Raw genomic sequence first — 23,398 nt, forward strand, 5'->3', positions numbered from 1 at the left:
CACTGCTGGGATTAAAAACCTGCAGATGGAAAGAGGGCTTCCCTCTCCCGCCCTGCGCACACCCAAACCCCGCTAGGCAGGATGCCACATGCTGCAACCCACTCCGTGCTTTGGAGAGGGCCAGGAACATGCGGTGCAGTGCCAACTCCCTGCTTTGCTTTTGCATCCTCCCTCCTCAGCGCCAGAGTCCCTTCCCCTCGCGCTGAGGGAAGGCAGCGGATTTCCCGAGGAGGAAGGCGGCGGCAGCCCCAGCGGACGTGCATTTTCGCCTCAGAGCTTCTCTTCCCCCCACCTGCGCTGTTGTCGTCTTCACCGCCGCCTCTCCCTACCGGGACTGCAGGCAGAGGAGGCTTGAAAACCTCCCCCCCCCAAAAAAAATTCCCCTCCCACCTACTCAAACCGCGAGGCAACTCCATCTGGAGCCCTACATCACGAGGGGCTGAGAGGAGGCGGCGGCAGAGCGGGAAGAGCAGGAACCCGTGCCGTCGCCGCCGCCTCCCTCCCGGCCGCCCCCCCGGGGAGCAGCTCCGCCGGAACTGAGAAGCCAAAGGGCGACTCGGGGTTGGGGGGCAGAGCAAAATCCAGGCACCCTCCCGAGTGTCTATGAGGAGAAAACGGGGGAAGAGGGAAGAGAAACCCGGCTCCATCAAGAGAGCGGCTGTTGCGCTTTGCCTACTTCCCCCTCAGGCTCACTCCGCGTCCCTTTGGCCCGCTCGCTCGCCCACCTCCTGGATGCAGCCGAGGAGAGGAAGGGAAGCGGCAGGCGGTGGCTCCCCAGTGCCGCCTCACTCGCTCTCGGAGACAACAGCAAAGCCTGCCAAAAAAAAAAATCCAGCGCTGCTCCGTCCCGGCACCAACTTTGCCGGCGGCGCCTGTAGGGCTTTCCTACCTCCTCGGCGGGCTTCCTCCTCCTCCTCCTGCATCTCACTTCCCCGTCTGGCCACTGTGCCACCGCCTCCCTCAGCCTCATTCGAAATTGAAATTCCCTGGCCAAGGCCGTCAGCGCGGCTCCAGCGCCCCGGCCTCCGCCTGCAGCCCCGCCCCCGGTTTTGACCCTCGGCCAATCGCAGGCTCCAGAACTACTTTCAGCGGTTATTGTCGGCGGCGGCTACGCGGGCCACATGACGAAGTCTGGCGGGCCGGATTAGGCCCCCGGGCCTTGTGTTTGGCACCCGTGCCTTATAGGATTAAAAGTCTGGCCAGAAGTGTTTAATACTTCCAAGGCACAGATGCGCCATTAAACAGAGAGTGATTATTTGGTGAGAAACGTTTGTTGACAAATGCAAAACACCACCCATTGATCTCATTGAAGATAACAAGGATAACTTTAGCAAAAAGAAAAGATTAGTCATTGGCTTGAAATTCACATCCCATGCCCTCTAAGGTTACAAACAATTAAAGCTGTTTACATGGGATGGCTGCTTCCTCTGAAAGCAATCTTGGGGTCCGGCTTACAGAGGGCTGTTGATCCAAATTTTGTCTCTATGGACTTTTTCATCACAGTACACTCCCCCCTCCCCCAGTGACGCTGCTGCTGCTATTGTGATGTAACATAAAGCTCATTATAAAAAAGGGTTTCTCTCCACCAGTTTGACAACATCATACTCAGGCAAAGCAAATGAAGGGCAAAGGAAACTGAGCTAAGGTTTTTAATTCCTATACTATTTTTAAAATTGTAGTTGCTATCTCAAGCATTTTCTGAAGGCTGAATATTTGTGCAGCATTCTGACAGGCTAATGTTTTCACAATATTAAATGTTCTGAAACTCTGTAATTGAAGGAAGCACCGTGGAGAATGCTTTGTTCTTTCTGCTTGAAAGATATGACAGTAGAATAGCTGTATAATAATATAATATAATATAATATAATATAATATAATATTACAATACTATACAATATGAACTGTTGATCTCATCAGTTGAATAAAGGCAATGACTTTAATCAAACTCATTAAAAAAAATTCTTTCTGGAATTAGCTAATATATAGTGCTGTCTGTCAGCATGTGACTTGTAGGTGAACCTCTTTTACCAGTTAAGGTTGCTTCCTCTCCTTTGCCAGTAGGAGTGCCTTATGAGTTAAATTCTGCTCAGCTGATCCTCTAGCTGTTGGGGGGGGGGGAATTGACAATCCATTAGACTATCAATAAAACATGAAGTATTCATGAGTGCGTTCGTAATGAGGTGAACTGAAGTGATTTGGGACAGACTCACAATTCCAAGCCACACCATGGCATTAACAAGGCTTGGTTCACACACAATGCTAAGCCATGGTTGTTTAAAGTATGTTTTATATAGGAATGTCTGAACCCAGCCTAGCAGACTGGTCACTGTTTGTTTTCTGACCTTCGGCAGCAATGAAAAGCCCTACTTTCATATGGGAAATAATGTTTCTGGAAAGAGGGTTTCATAACAGGCAAGAAAAAATAGACTGCTTGTCTCATCCTATTCCAGAGCAGGATAATTATGTAATATTAATTAATGGCTAAGTAAATATGAACCACATATACTTGATTTGGTTCCTGATTTTCTCTCTCTCTCTTTGTAACAGGACAAAAACAATCCCCTGCCCTTGGGACTGAGGTATGGCATACTGTATTTGTATTCAGAATACTGGGATTGATTGTATGTTTTAGAATTTATTACCAGGATGTTATGCTTTGAATGATTGCTGTTATGCTTTGGGATTTTGAAAACTACTTGAAACAGCAAAACCGAAAAGGTCTCTCCTCCACTTATACCATACACTTGCTCTTGTTTTGGTAGCTTTGTCATTGGTAGCCTTGCCTCCTGTCAATAACCAAATTGTCCTCACCCAGGCAAATGTGTATAGAGGTACATTATTTATACACAAAGCAGCATACATCACTTTAGTCAGAACCTCCCATCAACCCACCTGACCCATAAGGGCATAGGTGGCAACTATCCAAGGCTTATAGCTAGCTCCCTTCTCTGAGCCAAGATCCCAGGGCCCACAGATAAGCATAACATCAAAGCAAGCCAATTACCATGTATCACAGCAAGTGCATAAACACAGGGGAGCTCATTGTTGCTGCAACTACCAATTAGTTTCAGGCTTATCCTGACTACCAAGATAGGGTTTGCAGAGCTTCTGGAACAGGCCCACCTTTGCGTCAACACATACTGCAAATGTTTGGATTCCCCAAGCCTCTCAGTTGTGCATGGCTGGTGTCATGTGGTTACGTAAAGATTGAAAGAGCAGGTTTGCTTTTAGTTATGTTAGAAATTGTTGGGGATTTTTAGTGGTGGTGTGCATCTACGTAAATGGGGCAATGGGAGAATTTCCATAATCTTTCCTGATGAGTGCGTATATAGGATCATTATTTTAAAATTTACAACCTCTGTTTTTGTGTGTTTTAGGGTTTGGTACTTGCTGACAAAAGGTATGTGTGATGAAAGTATGATTAAAACATGTATTTTTTCACATGTAAGGAACAAGATTTGTTTCTCATTTCATTATCATTTGTATACTTCCTTTCTACATCGCTTGGCTCAAGGTGGCTTGCTCATGCCTTGTGGCGGGCAGCCACACTCTGCTACAGCAATAAACCAGTAGTGTAGCTCACCAGCAACAGGTAACCCATCCTGTAGAGACTATTTTTGTAGAGGCCATTTTTGTGGCCTTTTGTGCCCAGGTAGCTTTGAGTTACAGGTCACTAAGCCCAGCCCAGGATGGGCATGCACTAAGGAAAGAGAGCTTAAAGTTGAGAGAGAAGACTACCAAGGCGTTAATTACTGATGGAGCTTCCCATCTCCCTGGGAAACAACAAATCTTTCCTTGTGGGGGGTTGATGGAGAAACATGAGCTGTCCGCCACCAGGTAATGGAAGTTGGGAGAGGGGAGCCAACACATGTTGTTGTTGTTGTTTAGTCGTTTAGTCGTGTCCAACTCTTCGTGACCCCATGGACCAGAACACGCCAGGCACTCCTGTCTTCCACTGCCTCCCGCATTTTGGTCAAACTCATGTTCGTAGCTTCGAGAACACTGTCCAACCATCTCGTCCTCTGTCGTCCCCTTCTCCTAGTGCCCTCAATCTTTCCCAACATCAGGGTCTTTTCCAGGGAGTCTTCTCTTCTCATGAGGTGGCCAAAGTATTGGAGCCTCAGCTTCACGATCTGTCCTTCCAGTGAGCACTCAGGGCTGATTTCCTTCAGAATGAATAGGTTTGATCTTCTTGCAGTCCATGGGACTCTCAAGAGTCTCCTCCAACACCATAATTCAAAAGCATCAATTCTTCGGCGATCAGCCTTCTTTATGGTCCAGCTCTCACTTCCATACATCACTACCATAGCTTTAACTATACAGACCTTTGTAGGCAAGGTGATGTCTCTGCTTTTTAAGATGCTGTCTAGGTTTTTCATTGCTTTTCTCCCAAGAAGCAGGCGTCTTTTAATTTTGTGGCTGCTGTCACCAACACATATGTGGTCCTTATTTCTTTGGGTGATGTGTAGCCAGAGTAAAATATTTCTTTAGGATTTAAAATATTTATAAATGTTGAAGGAAAAAAAATGTAATTAGAGCAGCTTATACTATAGAGCATAACCTGAGCCAGATGTCAGAAATATTCCTCTCCTCTAATTATAACCAGATATACTGTATATATTATACATTAGATAGATAGATGATAGATAGATAGATAGATAGATAGATAGATAGATAGATAGATAGATAGATATACTGTAGAATGTTTTACAGAGAATTGTACATGCTGAAAAAGTATTGTAAAAACAATCAGAAGCCAGTGCTGCTATTTAAATTTTGTTTGATGAATCAACAACTATTGTGGAGGAAAGCTGGATGTATTTTTCATCATTTGCTTGAAGCTTTTTTCTTCTTTTTTGATCCTTCAGTGAATTTCAAACTAGTTTGCTTGCACAATGAATGATAAGGGCCTGGGGGTTTGCATTTCTGCTACGAACATCCAGAGAATTTTTTTAATCATGCATGCAGTGGTGCTTTCTGTGGTCATTTCTCAGCTGCCGTAGCCCTTGCTTTCATCCTGTGAGGTTTTGAAACTGTTTCTAAAGTTCAGGGCAGGATGAGGATGTGAATACAGTGGTACCTCGGTTTAAGTACACAATTGGTTCCGGAAGTCTGTACTTAACCTGAAGCGTACTTAACCTGAAGCGAACTTTCCCATTGAAAGTAATGGAAAGTGGATTAATCCGTTCCAGACGGGTCCGTGGAGTTCTTAAACTGAAAGTACTCAAACCAAAGCGTAATTAAACCGAGGTATGACTGTATTGATTCTGTTTGAATCCCACCATTTACTACAGGGGTCCCCAGACTTACCGTGCGGCGGGCCGGTGCCCGCCGCGCCGACTGCGCAGTGGGCCGGAGGGAAGGGTAGTGCGCGCGCAGCGGGCCGGAGGGCGGGGGAGTGCGCGCCCGTGCGCATGCGCACACGCACACGGGCGGGGGGGAAATCGCCGAAAATCGCTTGTGCGCATGCGTATGGGCCTCCCCCGACCCGGAAGTGCACCAGAAATGACCTCTTCCGGGTCGGGAGAGGCCCATACGCATGCGCACAAAGGATTTTCGGCGTTTTTTTGCCGATTTTTTAGATCGTCGCTGTGCCGCGTGCCATGAGAGCGGGCGGCGGCAGCGGGCGGCGGGGGTCGTCGCAGGCCGGATTGGAAGGCCGATTGGGCCGCATCTGGCCCGGGGGCCGTAGTTTGGGGACCCCTGATTTACTATATAGAACCACATCCTCGGTCCTTGTGGTTCAGCTCAGGTGAACAGGATGCTCCGAGACCCATCTAAAATAGAGTTCAGTAGCTAAAGTAGAAAAATCTATCACATAATGTATCCAAAATATAGAAGCTGTTTAAACTTTACTAAATGTTCCAAGGTACAAAAAATAAATGTGACGGAGATGTTTTTTGTTTTTGTTTTAAATTTGAAGCCTGTCCAGTGACAAAGCTGTTGTTAAAAGTTCATAGAAAAAAGGGATTTGGGACTTTCAAGTGCAGGCATCATGCGACAATATGTATCTTAGAACACAGGTTCAAAATGCAAAGTGAATTTCGCAGCTTCTCCTGATCTACATTTTCTAGATAAAATATTATAAAGAAAAGAAAGTCTTCGGGGTGTATGGGGGCGGGATCAGAATTAATTCTTTCCATGAGTGAGTCCCTCTCTCTCTCTCTCTCTCTCTCTCTCTCTCTCTCTCTCTCTCTCTCTCTCTCTCACACACACACACACACACACACACATTTGCAGAGTTAAAGCTATCATTCCTTTTTCATCTACTTAAAAATGTATAATGGAGTACTGTGAACTCTAATACACAGATTTCTAGAAGTCTAATTTGTTGCCAGCTGTGTATATCAGTATGATGTGGGAATTTATGCCTCGTCTATTTTTATTTTCCCAGCGTGATCATTGCATGGGCACCAACTATTATTTATGACAGACATTTACAATCTTTGCTTTTACAATTTTTTAATTGAGATTCATAGATTCAGTTAGGATTTCATGCCTGTAAGTAGTAAACTGTGTGACTCAGAAAGAACTCATCGTGGTACTTGGGTTGAAGTCTGACTATAAAGAATGAATTTAGCGGGTAGCTATGAAAAGCAAAATGACTTTGTGTATAGACATGTATCTATATTATAACACTTACTTTAGGGCACGGTTCAGGGCTTAAATAAAACAGATTGCATAATCTGCAAAAGTTTAAATGTTCCTCCCTTAAATGGAAAAACCTGCCATGGCTCTATGCCAAGGAGAATGGGCACTGGAATTTGTTGCTGCTAGGGTTATAGCTGTGGCCACAGGGTGAGAGGTAGCGCTGTTGAGACATGGCTGCCTCTGGGGTTTCTCCATATCTCTTCCCTGAATTTTCAGCATCCTTATTCATTCATTCATTCATTCATTCATTCATTCATTCAAATGTATACACCACTTGAATCTAAATAAAATAAAATCCTCAAAGCCATTTACAGATTTTAAAAATCAAGAAAAAATTGCAACTATACTTAAAAACATACAAAGGCAAAATACTAAAACAGATTAAAATTACCTCAGCGTTCCACACATCTGGGTAGGCTTGTCGAAACAAGAATGTTTTAGCAGATGCAGATTTTTTTTTCAGTGAAGGTTCCTGCTGGATATCAATAGGCAGAAACTTCCAAAGTGTAGGTACTGCCACACTTAACGTTCAAGTTCTTACAAATGTGATACAGGTATTATGCAGCTCTGGTGAGTAGTGCAGATTCTGCTGATTGAAGTGGTCGAGTGGGCAGCTGTGGAGTAAGGTGAGCTGGTAGATAAACTGGTCCCAAACCGGTCATTAAAGAAATCTCCAGCCATTTTATTTGTGAGAAGGAAGCTTTACAATCAGTTCTTTAGCCAGTGTAACTGACAAGCACCGAGGCACTTGTTTTTAAATTTTGTAAAAATTAAACGTTTTGTTATTACTTCTGAATACAATCACACAAATTCAAACCTATTCAGCGCTCTACATTTAGGTTATTGATGTTCTGCATGGATCCTGTCCCCTGCTTTCTATCCTGTTTTTCAAGAACGAAAGACTTATTTCAGGGGAAGCTTAGCAGTTAGCATCATGTTAGTATCATCACAGTAGGCTCAGTCATAGGTTCTTGCCACATCTGGTAGAGTCTCAGCAGAAATAGTCAGGTGGGGTAATGACAGAACTTTCAAGTTCAGGTTAAACAGCTTAGCACCTTGGATAGCTCCCAGAGACTGGACCATGCTTGTGGGTATGGGTGTCCTTCCCTCCTTAGGCAACATAGAGCCAACTGAGAGGCAGACAACACCTCTTCTGCTGCAGGCCCCACCTTCTAGAGCAGGCTTCCTCAACCTCGGCCCTCCAGATGTTTTGAGACTACAATTCCCATCATCCCTGACCAGTGTGGTGTAGTGGTTAAGAGCGGTAGACTCAGAGTGTTTGTTGTGGGGGAGGAAGGGAAAGGAGAATGTTAGCCGCTTTGAGACTCCTTCGGATAGTGATAAAGTGGGATATCAAATCCAAACTCTTCTTCTTCTTCTTCTTCTTCTTCTTCTTCTTCTTCTTCTTCTTCTTCTTCTTCTTCTTCTTCTTCTTCTTCTTCTTCTTCTTCTTCTTCTTCTTCTTGTCCTGCTAGCTATGGATCATGGGAGTTGTAGGCCAAAAAAATCTGGAGGGCCGAGGTTGAGGAAGCCTGTTCTAGAGTCGAGGTTGAGGAAGCCTGTTCTAGAGTCGAGGTTGAGGAAGCCTGTTCTAGAGGGAAAATGCTGCCTGTACTCATTGTCTGATTTTGCATTCTTCAGCTTCTGCAAAGCTGAGAAGAGGGTGATGTGGCTCAGAGCTTTTCCTCACAGCCAGAAGATGGTGGTTGCATCATCTGGTCAGTAGGGCACAAATTTTCAACCGAGAAAATGATGCTTTAGAAAATAAAAAATTTAAAATAGGATCAAGAAGATGCGTAGTATACTTGGTATCTAGGATGGCTATTGTCAGCATTTTCATTCTTCCAGTATTGTGCAATCAAGATTCTTACAGTTGTTGTAACATACATAAATAATGTCCATTTTTCTTTTGGTAGCTCTTGATTTGAGATATCTAACAAAAAGGCTTCAGGGTGTGCAAATGCATTAAAAATATTGGGAAATGACATACAATGAATTGAAAAAATATATGCTTAAAATGAATTTTGTTAAACACCCTAAAGCAGGGGTCCCCAGACTTACCGGCGTTTGGGCCGGTTCCCACCGCGCCGATCGCACGGCGGGCCGGAGGGCGGGGGAGTGCGCGCCTGTGCGCATGCGCATGGGCGCTTACTGGCACGGCGACGCGCTTCCAGGGTGGGAAAAGCGCCGGAAATCCGTTGTGCGCATGCGCGTGGGCCTCCCCCGACCTGGAAGTGCACCAGAAATGACTTCTTCCGGGTCGAGAGAGGCCCATACGCATGCGCACAAAGGATTTTCGGCGCTTTTTTCCCAACCCGGAAGAGCGCTGCCGCGCTGCGCGCCGTAAGAGCAGGCGGCGGGCGGCGGGGGTCGTCGCGGGCCAGATTGGCAGGCTAATTGGGCCACATCTGGCCCCCGGGCCGTAGTCTGGGGACCCCTGCCCTAAAGCATCGATGCATTAAAACGTAACTTAAATTTGAGTTATAAATCTTTTTATTTCATAGGCCCCATCCAAGAAAGAAGACCGTCCCGCCGGAAAATGAAGGTTATGAGAGCTCTTATGAAAGAGATATTGTAAGGTACAGTGTTTTTAAAATTAATTCGTATTTACATGTTAATAACCTGCCTGTCTGTCACTAGGGATGCTCTGTGTGACTGATGCTTCACCAACAAATACTATGGGATGTATTCAGCTGGCTTTTACTCAGAGTAAATCAACTGAAATTAAAGGGTCTACTCTGAGGGAAAGTAAATTGAACACAGCACTAAAAATACTAATTAGGGACTGACCCTAAGCCTCCAAGGAGCTATTGGATGCTGCCAAACTCCCTCTCTGACAGCAGAGTGAACATAAAAAGGGGGCACTTCAGGGATGTGCCAGGGGTGTCTTAGATCCATTGGACTCAACATCCCTTCTTCCCACGTGCAAGGCCTGGCTTCTTATTAATGCCAGTCAAAGTGAGGGAAATGGAGTGGCTTAGGAAGTACTGGTTCCTCTGTTGTGGAATCTCATATACCATCACCACCTTAAGATCGCTCTGTTAAAACAACAACAAAATCAAATTCAATGGAAACTAATGCAGCAGCATATAAATACCCACAGCCAAATGCCTGATGAAATGCTTCAAAACTTTTAATCACTTAGTTAGCACTGATTGTATATAGCACAGCTCCTTGGGAAGGAATTCAAATGATACTGTCTTAGTTTTATCCGCCATGCTCTCCTTAATCATTTCCATCAGCACACCACCCGCCCAACAAAAGTAATTCCAGCCATCCAGGAACAGCTTGACTGGCATGCAGGGTTCTTGCTGCCTTGCATGCAGAAATCAAGGTGACAAGTGTAGCTGAGGGCGATGGATTTTGGCATGCCTCCAAGTCTCAGATTTTTATGTACGTTTTGCATCATTTGCATTCAATTTCCCCGTAGCCTTAGGGAGACTTTTATGTGCATTTTACATATTTTAATTCCTCTTAAGAATGTGTGAAGTTTAAATAAAATCCACCCTGAGTGGAAATTGAATTTTATACAGTGTGTGTGTGTGTGACTGAAAGTGACGGCACATTAGTCAGACAGACAAGCAGTCCTCAAATCACCTGGTATGGAAAGCTGGAGAGAAGTCCTGCCCTGATCTCACATTGGTCCAGGCAGATAAGACCATGTGTGTCCACTTGGGAACCACAGCTCATTGGATTCCTCCACCAGCCCTAATTCAAACTAAACTCACAGTAGCATATAACTTTGCACTTTGTTTAGGGTGGTGGCCTGGAGGAGGAAACAAAATGAACGAATTCGCCAAGCAGAGGAGCGGCGCCTGATACAAGAACTTGCGAAAAGGTCGTGTTCCCGGAACCACTGTTTCACACCTAGCAACTCCCAGCAGTGTAAGGCGGTTGATTTCATTAACACATTGTTATTAAATGTAGAACTTGGGGGAGGGAGGCATTAGGAATGACCTGTGCCTAAAGCAGGCTTAGGCAAACATGGCCCTCCAGATGTTTTGGGACAACTCCCATGATCCCTAGCTAACAGGACCAGTGGTCAGGGATGATGGGAATTGTAGTCCCAAAATATCCGGAGGGCCGAGTTTGCCTATGCCTGGTCTAAGGCTTTGCTCAGTTGGTAGATCACGTGGCTCTTAATCTCAGGGTTTGGTGTTTGAGCCCCATGTTGTGCAAAAATGAGTCCTGCACTGCAGGGGGTGGACTACTAGATGATCCTCGAGATCCCTTCCAATGCCATGAATCTATTATTCACAGCATTGGAAGGGGTCCCTTCAACTTTACAATTCTATGGTTCTTCCGTGAAATAGGTGTCAGACTAAAGCAGAAACCATGACTAAACAGAGCTGTTTTCTTAAATGTGCTCTTTACATTGGGCAGGCATTTGAGGCCATTGATTGAGGTCTTAGCCATCTTTAACACTGAGATCCCCTGCAATTGCACAGATATGTAGTAAGATCTGCAATTTATGTCCTATGAGACAGGATTTGAACCAGAGAAACTGCTGAGAAGAGTCTAATAATAATAATAATAATAATAATAATAATAATAATAATAAATTATTTGTAACCCGCCCATCTGGCTGGGTTTCCCCAGCCACTCTGGGCGGTTTCCAAAAGAAAAATAAAATACAATAATTTATTAAACATTAAAAGCCTCCCTAAACAGGGCTGCCTTCAGATGTCTTCTAAAAATCTGGTAGCTGTTTTTCTCTTTGACATCTGATGGGAGGGCGTTTCACAGGGTGGGCACCAGAAGGCCCTCTGCCTGGTTCCCTGCAACTTGGCTTCTCACAACGAGGGAGCCACCAGAAGGCCCTCGGTGCTGGACCTCAGTGTCCGGGCAGAACGATGGGGGTGGAGACGCTCCTTCAGGTATACTGGACTGAGGCCACTTAGGGCTTTAAAGGTCAGCACCAACACTTTGAATTGTGCTCGGAAACGTACTGGGAGCCAATGTAGATCTTTCAAGACCGGTGTTATGTGGTCTCGGCAGCCGCTCCCACTCACCAGTCTAGCTGCTGCATTCTGGATTAGTTGTAGTTTCTGGGTCACCTTCAAAGGCAGCACCACATAGAGCGCATTGCAGTAGTCCAAGCGAGAGATAACTAGAGCATGCACTACTCTGGAGAGACAGTCTGCAGGCAGGTAGGGTCTCAGCCTGCGTACCAGATGGAGCTGATAGACAGCTGCCCTGGACACAGAATTGACCTGCGCCTCCATGGACAGCTGTGAGTCCAGAATGACTCCCAGGCTGCACACCTGGTCTTTCAGGGGCACAGTTACCCCATTCAGGACCAGGGAGTCCTCCACACCTGCCCGCCTCCTGTCCCCCACAAACACTACTTCTGTCTTGTCAGGATTCAACCTCACCATCCATCCTCCAACCGCCTCCAGACACTCACACAGGACCTTCACCGCCTTCACTGGTTCTGATTTGAAAGAACTGCTTGTTGTTTATTTTGTCCATATTTCCGGTACAGAAGAGGATGAGTTTACTTTTGAGGACCATCCTGCTGGTACCATGCATGCCACTGTGGAACATGTGTAGCCCCTCACAAGTGTCAGCAGAACTCTCAGCCCACCACCCTGACCCTATGCTTCCATCTGCATTGCACTGCATTCAGGCCATTTCCCCCTCCCTACATGCCCATTCTCCTCAATGACTCTTCATCCAGCTCTACTCTTGCTTTTTCTTGGAATAGCCTGCATACTGGGGACTCCTCCCTTGGGCAGAAAGACCCAGCCACAATGCTGAGATACCTGGCAGCACCATGGGGACCTAGTGGGAGAATGGGAGTCCTGCTGGCACCATGTGGAGCAGTTTCACATCTGTCACATTTTTGCAACAACGAAGAGATTAAGCCAGGCATCCTCAAACTTCGGCCCTCCAGATGTTGTGGACTCCAATTCCCACCATCACTGACCACTGGTCCTGTTAGCTAGGGAACCATGGGAGTTGTAGGCCAAAACATCTGGAGGGCCGGAGTTTGGGGATGCCTGGATTAAGCGGAGCTGCCCTATGAGTGGAGAACAAAGAAAAGGACAAGAGAAAGTTTATTTCTACCCTCTACTTCTCTTTGGTACTTAAATCTAGACGACATAAAAAGCAAATCGGTTTTAGAAGTTATGATTCATTCATTGCCAGCATGTTTCCAGCCTTGGTTTACTTGATGATGGCTTCTGTTCTAAGTGACAAGGAAGGCTGAGCCTGTGGTTTACATCTGAGGCATGCATTTGAGAGGGAACAAATCCCACCATGTCCGAGGGCCTTCCTTCAATTCTATATAATTATGGCACCGGCAATTTTAAGTCAAGTGCACACCCTTTCCATGTCACCGCAGACAGATGACATCAACAAAACAGATTTGATAATTAAAACAAAAGCTTCCCTTTAGAATTTTTCTAGTTATACAATATTATACCACAAAACAGATGTCCGAGCTATTTTGCTGGTGAAATATAGCAGTTTTACTTGAATCCTTGAACATGTGAGCAGACTCGGTAACGTGAACAAGGCATCACAGGTTAGCTGAGTGATAACTCGATGTAATTTAAACACAGAATGGTGTATTTTAAAATAGGCAAAGTGGTAGATTACTCACCTTTAATACATGCCTTCATAACATATCTCAAAATTCCAGAGCAATTCATAATTTTTATTTAAAAAAACAAACCCTTTCATTCCCTTTGGCCATAAATTTTAGCACGGGTATGATTTTTTTTTACTTGAAGACAAGCTCATTCTTTTGTGCTTGAGGACATATTCATTCTTATCCAGAATCTCATATTCTGCAACAACAAAGCTATTTTAAATGTATGCAGTAAGGATTTGACCATGCAAGCACTGCATGCATGCAGGTACACTGTTAACATGCCAACCTGCTTGGCTACAGATTCATAGCATGCTAACATTTCATGCTGGCAATAAGATCTGACTTAAATGCGATTCTAGGTACATGTAATCTTTCACAGGTAAGTTTTTCTTGTGCACCCATCATCCTGTTTAAATTAGGCCCACAGACAAGTGAAATACAGTGTTGTGTTCCATACAGTGTGCACCATGACTGGCAGCTGCTTTTGTGAAAAAATACCAGGACAGCAATGCCTCACAAACAAAAAGGGCTTCAGTGTGATAAGAAATGCAGGTGATACATGAAAGGGTGTGTTTATAAGGTTTGGTATCAGCAGTTCGGCATTTTTCTCCATGAGTATACGCAAATGTGCATAAAATAGCAGTATTTAACTCAGTGAGTACAACCCAGAGAAAGTATACTGAGCTTAGGTCCAATTGAAAAATCATTGGAGCAAATTTTACAAATGATGTGGAGCATATTCATCCTTTTAGAGTTTCTTCTCATCTTAATTACCTAGATCAAAATCTACAATCATCTGATAACTTCCCTGAAAGTTTATACACCTGGATGAAGCCTTACAGGCAACACCCTGGCCGTCCATACACAGTGATGGAAGAGACAACAATCAATCTCCCTAGAGATTTCCCTTACAGGTAGAGGAAACATTAAAACATTTCTGTGGGGTTATTTATTATTATTATTATTTGAATTATTTTTTAATTCCTCATAAAATGTTTTGCAAATGTCTTGCAGTGTTTCATACAAATCAAAGTTCTATTGCCCTGAAGTTAAAGTGATTGTGCACTAGCCACTCTACTGGAATGTTAGTAAAGAGCATCAAATCTAGCAGAGCTAGACATCCCCCTTCAATTTGCTTTTTCCCAGATCTCTCTTCAAGGCTCTGTATTTAAGCTAGGTTTAAAGAAGCATATGGGGACAACAGGATGGCTATCTTGTCCAGGTCATCCATTATATGCAGAGAGGATATTGTGCTAGTATCCTGGCACTGAGACCCAAGGGAGTATTAGACAAAGGATTACATGCAGTTGGTGCACATTTCACCCTTATCATGTGAAAAACCTCAGAGGCTGATCCTGTTGATGTTTTCCTGGAGGTATGTCCCATTGTCCATTGGGGCTTCTTCCCAGGTTAAGTAAGCATTGGATTGCAGTCTGAGATCAAAACACCTAGAGGTTTTTTTTTTAAAGTAACATTTATATTCACAAACTATGCTTCTATGTATTTTAAGAATTCTGGCTTGCATTATTTTAGAGATCAGTGTAACCTATTACAGTATATCCATAGGCTGGCCTGGGGAACATCAACCACTCAAGATGTAGACATAAAATTGTATCATCCCAAAGTGAAGTTCGATAAGGAACACAAAATAAACAGCCTGCATGTAGAGAAGAATTTGCAGCCAACTCAATCAATCCCAGCCAGAGGGTATGTTTGGAAGATAATATTTGTTCCTGTGCCAACTAGGTCCTTGTGCCCTTCTTCTCAGTCTTACTGATGACAGAAGACAGCATCACATCTTCATTTCATGGAAGAAAGAACCTTGATTTTCACCATGGTTTTTGTTTCCAATCATCAAAGGTTTGATGGCTTTTTAAGCAAAAAAATGGACTGTGTGATTATGGAAGAAGACTCACAATTCTGCTTCCTTTAGAGAAATGCAGTCACAGAAAATACATTGGTGCTGGTTAACTAGATTATATTACATACAGGGATTACACTATTTTTCATTGTCACTAAAATGTGCAAATGTGGAATCTGAACTGGACAGGCAGGCAGAATTCAGCAGAACATTTTTATGGACACTTATTTAAAAATATATCTGGTGACACAGAGTCCTGAGACATATCTTGGGCAACATTAGTGCAAAATTATGTTCCAGTGATGTCACTAGGGCTGTGTACACCTTGTACTTCTGAGGAGGCACATTCTTTCCTTTAAAGAATTCTGATCACAGTAGCTTACCCCTTGCAGAGTTACCAACAACCCATTAAAAAAACTATAATGCCCAGGATTCTTTGCAATGAAAAATTTGCTTCAAATGTGCTTTAAAGATATACTGTATACCCAGCCCAGGGCATTCCAGAATCCAGATGGGAGTCTTTGCGAAGGTGTCTAATTGCAGAGATAGCGCTGGTACAATCCTATCTCTCCAGTAGTTATTTAAGGGAGACAGTGGAGATTTCATCCTCACATTTGTTATACATTCATGCACATATACCGTATTTTTCTGTCGATAAGACGCCCCGATGTATATGGCACCCCCTATTTTGAGGGACTCCGATTTAAGAAAATGGGGGGGGATACTATCTGTGTATAAGACGAGCCCAGATTTTGAACATTATTTTAGAGTAAAAAAAACCATAGCCTTATACACGAAAAAGTACGGAATGTACATATACATACAATACATAGTGTATATACTGTACATCAGGGTGGGCCAAGTGGACTGCAAGTGTACTTCAACACAGACCCCATGGGCCACACACTGCCTTGTCATGGGGTGGGGGAAGCAGGGCCCAAATTTGACGCCTCCCAACTATCTCCAAGCTCCCTTCTCAAAGCTGGCTAAGCAAGGCACTGGGCTATGGGAAGGAGGCACAAGGCTCTGGCAGGGTCCTAGAGCCCTCCCACCTCATTCCCAAAGCCCAGTGCCTCGCTTACCCAACTTTGGGAAGGCAGTATGAGGGCTGTGGGGTGGGGCATCAAATGTTGCTGAGGGCTACCCAAAAAGGCCTCAAGGGCTGCGTGTTGGACTGCCCTGCTATATAATCTAAGCATTTGCTACAGTTACAATCACCATCATCCCTGGTGCAAAAAGCCTCTGGAAACAGCTGGTAATCCGGCATTCCACAGTAAATATTTAGGAGCCCTGAAAAACCACAAAGAGGCCTCTCTGTTACCATGGGCATCACAAGGTAAGGGGTGGACAGAGGAAGCAGCTTCAGTTCTGGGATACATTGGCATCAGGCAAACGCATTATGAGCCAGACTTGAACTTTAGTGGAGTTTTGTCTCAGCTTGTAATGAACTGGGAGTGTCGACTCTTCAGTTTACCATTATGAGCCCCATAATTCTGCACTTACATGTCATCGCTATTGCTAACAACGGTTCTCAGCATTATGAGACACAACCTTTGGATATAGTACAGTATGAAAACCATGTATTTTCCCCATCCCTGCTTTTGATTGCTAGTTGTTTTTAAGTCCCATTGTCAGCATTCCTTAGGGTTAAAAATGACTGTTTACCACTTGGTGATCTGTCTTCTTTCTTTCTTTCCTTCTCTCTCTCCAGGAGATTCATCTTAGTGAATGACCCAGTTGGAGTACCTTCTACTCCTCCTTTGAGCCCACTGGAGAGCAGGTTACTCAGTGCTCGTTTCCCTAAACAGAAAGAAAAGATTCTGAATTCTCTCTGCACAAATGTATAGGAACCATTCTAGGCTTTGCTTTTATTTTCAGCAGCTTTGTCTTAGTGAATGAGATGCCTTCATCATCTGCTCCTTCTATAGGTCCATTGCGCATAGCTTTCTTCATTCTTTTCTCCCAAACTTGTGGGCACAGTGCTGTCTCGTTTCATATTGTTTGAACTGGTCTCCAATGTTGGTTAGCCAAGAAATAACACCATATTCCAACCCTCAGTTAATTTTGCAGTATTAATTATTTTTATGATGGCCTGTTTGTTGCTCTTAATTGAGTCTTACTTGGATAGATCATAAATTATTTTCCTCAGCACCAAGCACTATTTAGTAAATAAGTACTAATGGCCAAATGGAAAACTTCTTATATGAATTACTAATCGAGTTAAAAGCCAGAGATCTGATTTGTGCAAATGTCCATAGCCTACGGTTGTGAGAAATTTTGTTTTCCTGATAGAATGAAGTACTACACTTTCGTTGATGTCAGCCTCACTTGGGCTTTGGGTGAAACTTCCAGTCCTTCCTTACAAACTACACACAATCTTGTTCTCTTTCTTCCACTCATCTTCATGCAAGAAATAGAATTAGCTCCTTGCAAGGGGCATTACAGGAAGCACTGTAAGTCTCACCCAAAGTTCAAATGAGTTGTTTTTAATTTGCAAGTAGACTTTGAGCAACTATTGACATGTCTACCACTGTCACCACCACATCTTTTTGGGCTGTCCACTTGGCAACCTGGTGATCCCTTCAAGTGGATGCTGTTTCTCCTTCTTGAAGACAAATTGGTGTAACTACATGAAGAATCCTTGTTTCTCCTGATAAATTATGATGTGTAACATCATTCAGAATTGATTCATCCATGTCGATACTAATGGAGATAGTTACCTTATGAAGATTCTTCTGACTCAAAAATAGTTTGGAACGTCAGCTGTCACACTACTCAAGTCTACCTAATTGAATTTCCTTCCCTCTGGAATCCTGATTTTGAGGGAGCATTAAGACCACTGGGTTCTGACTCTTAAGACACCTTAATATATGCTAATTGAAGTGGTACAAAGATGGTGTAGCTTGCAAGTTTCAGAAAGACCACAGAACTCATATAGTTAACTCAAAGATTAGCTATTGAAGCTACTATATCTAATAACTGAGGCAGGAATAAAAGTATAGGTAGCAGTAACAGGACTTAGAAACTATGGTTTGTCCTAAGCAAGTTTCTTTGCTATTTCCTGCTTCCTTTTATTGGTTGCCTTCATTCAGTTGCCCTTATTCCCAGCTGTCTCAAAGTTGCCTAAAGAATCACCAGAGAAAGTCAGTATAATTTTGCTAAATAAAAAATGAGATGTATGTTTAAAAGCTTTGATCAGTATTTGTCTTTTCTGTGTGCAAGATCATGTTTTTCAGTTGTACTCTAAGCATTTGGCTAGTCTTTGAGCTCTCTTCCAGATACAGTTCAATATGTCTGGTTGCTATATATCAGGCATGTCCAACAGGTAAATCGTGATCTACCGGTAGATCACTGGACGTCAGTGGTAGATCACTGGTAGATCACTGGCTCCCCCAAAGAAGCTGAACAACTGTGGCTCCCCTAAAAAAAGCTCAACATTTTACCCCTCCCTGAAAAAAACACACAACTTTGACCCGAACCCCCAAAAGGGGGTAGATCACTGCCAGTTTTTAACTCTGTGAGTAGATCACAGTCTCTTGGGAGTTGGCCACTCCTGCTATATATCATAGATACACACACACACACACACACACACACACAAACATTAGGTAGGACTGGTGTTACCCTAAAGTAGCAAGAAGTGGTTTCTTCAGGCCACAGGGTCCAGAAGGGGCACCACTTTTCTGCCCCTATGTATCCTCAATAAAATGAACTTTGTGTTGTTTTTATTTCTCACTTCAAGTGTTAAAATGGCTTAGGCATGCACTGAAAAGCATTGTCCTTGGTTTCTCTTCAGCAACAAACACTCTTCTTATTTCTTCCTAAGCCTGGAATCTCTAAGCAGGATTCAGCAGTATGTTTGCAATTATTCTGTGCATATATATATATATATATATATATATATATATATATATATGTATACATACATATACAGTATGTTAATGGTTTTGATATTTTTTCCCCTCCTAACATTTAGTTTTTATGGGATCATCACTTACTCTAAAGGCCAAACTGGGCATGGCTGAAAATGTATCTTTGTACTTAACATGCGGCAACGTAAGATGCCTTCCCACTGCAAACAGTAACCTCAAATGAGCAATTTTCATGAGGTCCATTGCAGTCCCTCCCTATCTCATGTGATCCCCTCCCATCTGCTGTATGCATTTTTGGAAAGTTTATGTTAAGTGCAACTTCCCAGTTGGCCTTAGGTTTAGGGGAGCTGCATATCTTAAAACATTTAAATAACTTTAAAAAATTGCTACCAATTTATATTTATTGTGAATTTCCCTATCCGCTGGAACGTAATAACTTGGTTAAGGGGCCAATCTTTTCCCCAGCTGCTGAACCCTATTCTCCCTTCACTATTGGCATTCTCCCTATGCACTGAGAGTGCAGCATGATCTATGGGGCACATAAAGGAGGTGCTGGATTCAGGGCCAGATTTAGGTTTGAAGAGGCCCTAAGCTACTGAAGGTAATGGGGCCCAGCTGTCCTTTCTCAACAACAAATTGTCACTGTTTCTTGTGTTGAATATATGTTATATGGTAATTTGTGGACCTAATAGGTATCTAAAGGTGGCAAGAATACACAGAGGAATTATACCAGAAAGATATGGAGGTCTCGTACACCCCAGGTAGTGTGGTTGCTGACCTTGAGCCAGACATCTTGGAGAGTGAAGTCAAATGGGCCTTAGAAAGCACTGCTAATAACAAAGCCAGTGGAAGTGATGATATTCCAGCTGAACTATTTAAAATTTTAAAAGATGATGCTGTTAAGGTGCTACACCCAATATGCCAGCAAGTTTGGAAAACTCAGCAATGGCCAGAGGATTGGAGAAGATCAGTCTACATCCCAATTCCAAAGAAGGGCAGTGCCAAAGAATGCTCCAACTACCGCACAATTGCGCTCATTTCACACGCTAGCAAGGTCATGCTCAAAATTCTACAAGGCAGGCTTAGGCAGTATGTGGACCGAGAACTCCCAGAAGTGCAAGCTGGATTTCGAAAGGGCAGAGGAACCAGAGACCAAATAGCAAACATGCGCTGGATTATGGAGAAAGCTAGAGAGTTCCAGAAAAACGTCTATTTCTGCTTCATTGACTATGCAAAAGCCTTTGACTGTGTCGACCACAGCAAACTATGGCAAGTTCTTAAAGAAATGGGAGTGCCTGATCACCTCATCTGTCTCCTGAGAAATCTCTATGTGGGACAAGAAGCTACAGTTAGAACTGGATATGGAACAACTGATTGGTTCAAAATTGGGAAAGGAGTACGACAAGGTTGTATATTGTCTCCCTGCTTATTTAACTTATATGCAGAATTCATCATGCGAAAGGCTGGACTAGATGAATCCCAAGCAGGAATTAAGATTGCCGGAATAAATATCAACAACCTCAGATATGCAGATGACACAACCTTGATGGCAGAAAGTGAGGAGGAATTAAAGAACCTTTTAATGAGGGTGAAAGAGGAGAGCGCAAAATATGGTCTGAAGCTCAACATCAAAAAAACCAAGATCATGGCCACTGGTCCCATCACCTCCTGGCAAATAGAAGGGGAAGAAATGGAGGCAGTGAGAGATTTTACTTTCTTGGGCTCCTTGATCACTGCAGATGGTGACAGCAGTCACGAAATTAAAAGACGCCTGCTTCTTGGGAGAAAAGCAATGACAAACCTAGACAGCATCTTAAAAAGCAGAGACATCACCTTGCCGACAAAGGTCCGTATAGTTAAAGCTATGGTTTTCCCAGTAGTGATGTATGGAAGTGAGAGCTGGACCATAAAGAAGGCTGATCGCCGAAGAATTGATGCTTTTGAATTATGGTGCTGGAGGAGACTCTTGAGAGTCCCATGGACTGCTAGAAGATCAAACCTATCCATTCTTAAGGAAATCAGCCCTGAGTGCTCCCTGGAAGGACAGATCGTGAAGCTGAGGCTCCAATACTTTGGCCACCTCATGAGAAGAGAAGAATCCTTGGAAAAGACTCTGATGTTGGGAAAGATTGAGGGCACTAGGAGAAGGGGATGACAGAGGACGAGATGGTTGGACAGTGTTCTCGAAGCTACGAACATGAGTTTGACCAAACTGCGGGAGGCAGTGCAGGACAGGAGTGCCTGGCGTGCTATGGTCCATGGGGTCACGAAGAGTCGGACACGACTAAACGACTAAACAACAACAACAAGGTATCTAAAGCCATTTCACATAACAAAACATGTGTTTTATCAAAGTAATTGTTGAACTGAAATACAATTAAGAAGACGTATATTAATAGTAAAATACTTTTAATTTTTTTGGGGGGCCCCAAGAGATCAGGGTCTTAAGCTATAGTTTGTTTAGCTTATACGTAAATCCGGCACTGGATGGATTAGACCTAACATTATATTCCCCTATTTTGCAGAGCTGCGTTTTCTTCTCGGGTCATTTTTCAAAACCTTGCATCAGTTCTCAAAACAGCAGCACATTCAAACTTTAAATGCTGTGCTATTTCAAGCACAACTTGAGGCACAGAGGTTATAATTTGCTTTGCGCACACACGCACACACACGCAGAGAGAGAGAGAGAGAGAGAGAGAGAGAGAGAGAGAGAGAGAGAGAGAGAGCCCTCTCCTCTATCATGACACTGGTGGCATTTAGTTAAAGCTCTGAATAAAGCACATATGTATTCCTTGTGTTTTTTTAAAAAAGCAGCTGGGCAGTGTCCAATATTGCTAGGGAAAACTTTGGCAGCGCTGAATTCGCCTGGACCAGGCATCCCCAAACTGTGGCGCTCTAAATGTTTTGGGACTACAACTCCCATGATCCCTAGCTAAGAGGACAAGTGGTCAGGGATGATGGGAATTGTAGTCCAAAACATCTGGAGGGCCGAAGTTTGGAGATGCCTGGCCTGGACAGTATTGAATCCTCTTTTTTTATTTCACTCTAAATGGGAAGACCTTTAAACAGCCAAAATGTCTTCATAGGTGAAGGCAAGTGGCAAAGCAACCTGGAGCAAGAGACTGTGGCAGCCCCCCCCCCAGCCTGATACCCTCTAGATGTTCCTGAACTACAACTCCCATCATTCCTGGCCATTGGCTGTGCTGGCTTTGGCTGGTGGGAGTTCCAGGCAGGGGGATATTGGAGAAGAGATGCTGGAAGGAAGCCGAGTGGTTCCTCAAGTCATGTGCTGAGCCATTCCTTGCCTTAAAGTAGGGACCAGGAACCTGTGGCCTGCCAGCTGTTTAACTACAATTTCCACCATCCCTGACCATTTGGCCCGGCAGACTGGGGCTGATGGAAACTGGAGTCTAACAAGATCTGGAGGGCTGGAAGTTCCCCCTCTCTGCATTAAAGGAAATGGGAGAACAGGATGCAGAGGGCAGGTTTACATCACGGAAAGCCTTGATTATGCAGATGGTGTTAGATATGAGCAATAAAAAGCCTCGCCTTCCCCATTAAATGTTCTTAGACGTCTACATGCTGGGCACTTTCCCTGCATGACTAAAGCAGGGGAATGATATACTGCAGTGTTTCTCAACCTTTTTTGGGCCACGGCACACTTGTTCCGTGAAAAAAATCACGAGGCACACCACCTCCATAAGACATACCTCCATGCCCTGTAGAGCGAGACCACCGAGCGCCCCAGCCAGCCAGAGGGGCCTGGAACCGGCTGCTGTTGCTGCTGCTGTAGCAGCAGGGAGCGCGCGGAGCGCCCTGCAGCGCCTGGCCTCTTCTTTTGGGGGGGGGCTGCCCGAGGCCTGCCGCCTCGGTGCCTGGAACCGGCGGCTGCAGAGCGGAGCGCTCCAAAACGGCGAGCGCTCGGAGCGCCCTGCAGCCCCTGGCCTCTTTTCTTTTCTTTTTTGCTGCCCAAGGCCGGCAGCTGCAGAGCGGAGCGCTCCGAAGCGCCGAGCGCTCGGAGTGCCCTGCAGCGCCTGGTCTCTTCTTCTTCTTCTTCTTCTTTTTTTGGGGGGGGCTGCCCAAGGCCGGCGGCTGCAGAGCGGAGCGCTCCAAAGTGCCGAGCGCTCGGAGCCCCCTGCAGCGCCTGGCCTCTTCTTCTTCTTCTTCTTCTTCTTCTTCTTCTTCTTCTTCTTCTTCTTCTTCTTCTTCTTCTTCTTCTTCTTCTTTTGGGGGGGCTGCCCAAGGCCGGCGGCACGTGACAAGGCAGCAAGTCGCCCTTCTCGCCGCGGCATGTCGCGGCACACCAGCCAGCCTCTCCCGGCACACTAGTGTACCGTGGAACAGCGGTTGAGAAACGCTGATATACTGTACCACTACAAAAGCTTGGAATGCCAGCAAGATTATTCCCTCCACTTA

General features: G+C 44.4%; 1 protein-coding gene across 1 annotated transcript in view; it reads left to right on the forward strand.

Annotated features, from left to right (window-relative positions):
* LOC118080053 (uncharacterized) overlaps nucleotides 1–17,167 on the forward strand; it is an 81,873-nt gene extending 64,706 nt beyond the window's left edge. Inside the window, exons 27-33 of the mRNA XM_088663274.1 lie at nucleotides 2,548–2,579; nucleotides 3,378–3,400; nucleotides 9,156–9,230; nucleotides 10,409–10,536; nucleotides 14,028–14,163; nucleotides 14,816–14,956; nucleotides 16,822–17,167. Of these exons, the coding sequence (XP_088519400.1) occupies nucleotides 2,548–2,579; nucleotides 3,378–3,400; nucleotides 9,156–9,230; nucleotides 10,409–10,536; nucleotides 14,028–14,163; nucleotides 14,816–14,956; nucleotides 16,822–16,957 (671 nt within the window). The 3' untranslated portion in view covers nucleotides 16,958–17,167. The remainder of the gene's footprint in view (nucleotides 1–2,547; nucleotides 2,580–3,377; nucleotides 3,401–9,155; nucleotides 9,231–10,408; nucleotides 10,537–14,027; nucleotides 14,164–14,815; nucleotides 14,957–16,821) is intronic.
* The last annotated feature ends 6,231 nt before the right edge of the window (nucleotides 17,168–23,398 follow it).

This window comes from Zootoca vivipara, chromosome 2 (genome assembly GCF_965207765.1).
Source record: "Zootoca vivipara chromosome 2, rZooViv2.hap1.1, whole genome shotgun sequence".
NCBI lineage: Eukaryota > Metazoa > Chordata > Lepidosauria > Squamata > Lacertidae > Zootoca > Zootoca vivipara.